We start from the raw sequence: 3,699 nt of genomic DNA on the forward strand, positions 1-3,699 counted from the left end.
AATGTACCAATTATCGTATGTTTCTAAATGACTTTTGTAGGTATTGGGAGTTCTATTTCTTACGTGGAGCTATGCTTTTTATATTTTTTATTTCATTTTATTGACAGGCAATTAGACAGTGAGAGAGAGAGAGACAAAGGTTTTCCTTCCGTTGGTTCACCCCCAAAATGGCCGCTATGGCCGGCGCACTGAGCCGATCCGAAGCCAGGAGCCAGGTGCTTCCTCCTGGTCTCCCACACTGGTGCAGGGGCCCAAGCACTTGGGCCATCCTCCACTGCACTCCCGGGCCACAGCAGAGTGCTGGACTGGAAGAGGAGCAACCAGCACTAGAACCTGGTGCCCATATGGGATGCTGGTACTGCAAGGCAGAGGATTAACCAAGTGAGCCATGGTGCCAGCCCCCAGAGCTATGATTTTTAGATTTACTCACATTGTATCCACATCCATATGTAGCTGAAGTTCATTAATTTTCATTGCCTTCTAAAATGCATTTAGTAACTATACCACAGTTAATCTTTACTTCTTGTGTACGCATACATCAGTTGTTTTCAGTCTTGGTATCATCAACAAGGTAGTCCTGAACATTCTTGTGCATGTGTGCATGCATGTCTCTTTGAAGAAGCCTGGATCTTCTTCTGGGTCTCCCCAGTGGGTGCACTTGAGCCGTCGTCCACTGCATTCTCAGGAACATTAGCAGAGAGCTGGGTAGGAAGTGGAGCAGCCGGGTCTGGAACTGGCACCCAAATGAGATGTTAACATCACAGGTGGGGGCTTTACCAGCTACACCATACTGCTGCCCCTCCCCCCCATTGCATTTTGATTTTCCTGTCCCTTAAGCTGTCATCTCTTCATCGTTTACAGCTCATTCCAATTTCCTCTTCCATGATGCGCTTGTGCAGGCTCCTGGGCAGCAGCCATGAAAGGGTAATGACCCTTAGGGACTGCAGGTAATTTCCCCACCAACAGGAAGAAACAGGGTTCTTGGAGGGGACTGGGTTGGAAGCTCCAAATTCCAGGCAAGGGGGGATAATGAAACTTCTGTGCTTGCAGGCCTGAAAAATGAAACTTCCCAGCTATGAAGACAGGAAGAGTTTCAGCATGCTGGATGGAAATAAGACAAGCTCCCCCCAAGCAGGTTTCAGAATGAAAAGGAGTTCATAGGCTTGTCACCGGAAAGCCCTGGGCAGGCTAGGGCATCAAGCTCAGCTTCCCCCCAGGGTCCGGGAGGCATCAGCGCTTTGGATCCGTTTTCTTCTTCTCCTGGTTCGTCAACTCTTCATCAGACCCCAACCCCCGTGTGCCTGTGCCACTATGGAAGCTGTGACTCTCCCTCCCTCCTCCCCTGGCCCAGGCTCAGGGATCCGTCACTCTATGCTCTACTTCTATGATGTCAGCCCTTCTGTGATCCCCACACAGGGGAGATGGCCCAGCGTTTGTCTTTCTGTGAGAGCCACCCACCCGTCACCTCCATCACCTGCCCAGGGTGCACACAGGGACCAAACATCACACGGGACCAAAGCCATGCACACATGGTGAATTTTATTCATGAGAAGCATGTGCAAATGCTCAAGAAAAGTTCAGTCAGCTCAGCGGATAGCTCCTGGAGACGGGGGCGGGGCGAGGCTACTTGGGGACCACTCTGCAGCAGCTGCCAGGGCTGCTCACTTGGGATGGCAGGATGCAGCACGCCCTCAGCAGGAACCGGAGGATCCTCCTGCCGACCCCGCGACGGCCCTGCCTCTTGCCCTGGGCGCTGGCCTTGGTGTCTGTGGTGTCAGCATCCTTGGGCTCACAGGATGCGGCGGCGGCGGCTTCTGGCTCTGCAAGGTCCACGTGGCTCCCGGCACTGGGGCTGGAGGGCGACGCTTGGGAGGCTGGCTCAGGGGCGGCGCTGGGAACAGGGCTCCACTCTTGCTGTGGCTGGCCTGGTAGGAGAGAGTCAAGTGTGGGGTCACCTTGGGGGCCTTGGGCTCAGCTCCTGGAGGCCCCGAGGCAGGGGGGAGGGTAAGACTCACTGGAGGCCTGGGAGGAGTTGGGGGCGGCGCTGGGAGCAGGGCTCCTCTCCTGCTGTGGCTGGCCTGGTGGAGAGAGTCAAGAGTGGGGTCACCTCGGGGGCCTTGGGCTCAGCTCCTGGAGGCCCCGAGGCAGGGGGGAGGGCCAGACTCACTGGAGGCCTGGGAGGAGTTGGGGGTGGTGCTGGGAGCAGGGCTCCTCTCCTGCTGTGGCTGGCCTGGTAGGAGAGAGTCAAGAGTGGGGTCACCTCAGGGGCCTTGGGCTCAGCTCCTGGAGGCCCCGAGGCAGGGGAGAGGGCAAGACTCTCTGGAGGCCTCGGAGGAGTCGCTTTGTGCGGAGGAAATATTGACAGACATGCTTTCAGAGGACACTGATACCACAGACAAGCGGTCCTTCTCTGTGGGGTGGCGCTCCCCGCCCTGTGAGGACTCGGGCAGGGATGCAGGGCCCTGGGGCTAAGGGCCTGGCGTCCCCTCAGTCCCGGTGCCTGGCAGCAGGCCGAGGCCCGCCAGGTACTCCTTGGCCTCTGAGTCGCGGGGAACGCCCAGGGGCTGCAGCAGGGTGACAGCGGCCTCCTTCTCCTCCTGGGTGGCTTCTCGGCCGGAATCGAACCACCAGTGTGCCCTGGCATCCTCTGCACTGGGCCTCCCCGAGGCATGGACAGTGAGCAGCCAAGCCAGTAGCTCCCGAAGGGCCGGGCTGACGGCACGCGGCAGCACATAGCAGGCACACAGCACCGTGTCCTGCAGCTCCTCCGTGTCCTTGCCGCGGAAGGGCAGCGTGGCCGCCAGCATGGCAAACAGCACCACTCCTAGGCTCCACACATCAGCCTTAAAAGCGTCATAGGCCTCCCCGAGGAAAACCTCTGGTGCGCAGTACTCGGGGGTCCCCCAGAAGCCCCTTACCAGTGTGCCCTGCTCCAGCCGCAGGCTCAGGCCGAAGTCCGCCAGCTTGATGGTCATGTGCTCGTCCAGCAGCAGGTTGCCCAGCTTGAGGTCCCGGTGCACCACGCGCTGGGCATGGCAGTAGCTCACGGCGGCCAGCGCCTGGCCGAACAGGGTCCTGGCCTCGGCCTCGGCCAGGCCGCCCTGCTCAAACACGTAGCTCTGGAGCGAGCCCTTGGTCGCCAGCTCCATGACCAGGAACCGGTGCGTCCTCGTGTGCCGCTCCTCCAGCAGCCGCACGATGTTGTCGTGCCGCAGGCTCCTCAGGATGGCTGCCTCCCCCTGCGCGGACAGCGGGCTGCTGGGAGAGCAGTCTCGCAGGAGGATCTTCACTGCCACGTACTTGCCCGACGCCAGGTGCCGGGCCAGCTTCACCAGGCCAAAGCCGCCCCGGCCGATTACGTCCACAAAACGGATCCCATCCAGAGGAGGATGGAAGTCCAAGGGGTCTTCCATGATGCCGGTCACCTAACTACGCTCTCTCGACTCCCTAAATCACTCGACGCACACTAGCTAATCACCGATCCTCACTGCACTGCCTACAACACAAAGGGACCACGGGGGACTGACTACCCAGCTGACTAAGACACAGCACCAGCTACTCTCACTACTCTAGCGGCGATGCCGCAAGCCTATCTCAATAATGCAGAAAAAACAAAGAGGAAAAGCCACTAAATCCTCGAACGCTGATACTTCTGAGTGTGCTAGCTGACTAGAGTGGGGGAAGCAAAAATAAAGAAAA

The 3,699-nt window shown here is 58.5% G+C and overlaps 1 protein-coding gene across 1 annotated transcript; it reads right to left on the bottom strand.

Annotated features, from left to right (window-relative positions):
- Nucleotides 1-2,468: 2,468 nt before the first annotated feature.
- On the bottom strand, nt 2,469-3,413 carry LOC149127811 (MAP/microtubule affinity-regulating kinase 3-like). The gene has a single exon (XM_089327009.1). It carries the CDS (start codon nt 3,411-3,413, stop codon nt 2,469-2,471), a length of 945 nt encoding a protein of 314 aa, XP_089183135.1.
- Between the last annotated feature and the right edge of the window lie 286 nt (nt 3,414-3,699).

The sequence above is a fragment of the Oryctolagus cuniculus genome, chromosome 2 (genome assembly GCF_051225735.1).
Source record: "Oryctolagus cuniculus isolate XC-2025 breed Fujian yellow rabbit chromosome 2, ASM5122573v1, whole genome shotgun sequence".
NCBI classification, from domain to species: domain Eukaryota; kingdom Metazoa; phylum Chordata; class Mammalia; order Lagomorpha; family Leporidae; genus Oryctolagus; species Oryctolagus cuniculus.

Coding starts and splice junctions, on each gene's coding strand:
- LOC149127811 (XM_089327009.1), bottom strand. CDS start 3,413: ATGGAAGACCCCTTGGACTTCCATCCTCCTCTGGATGGGATCCGTTTT.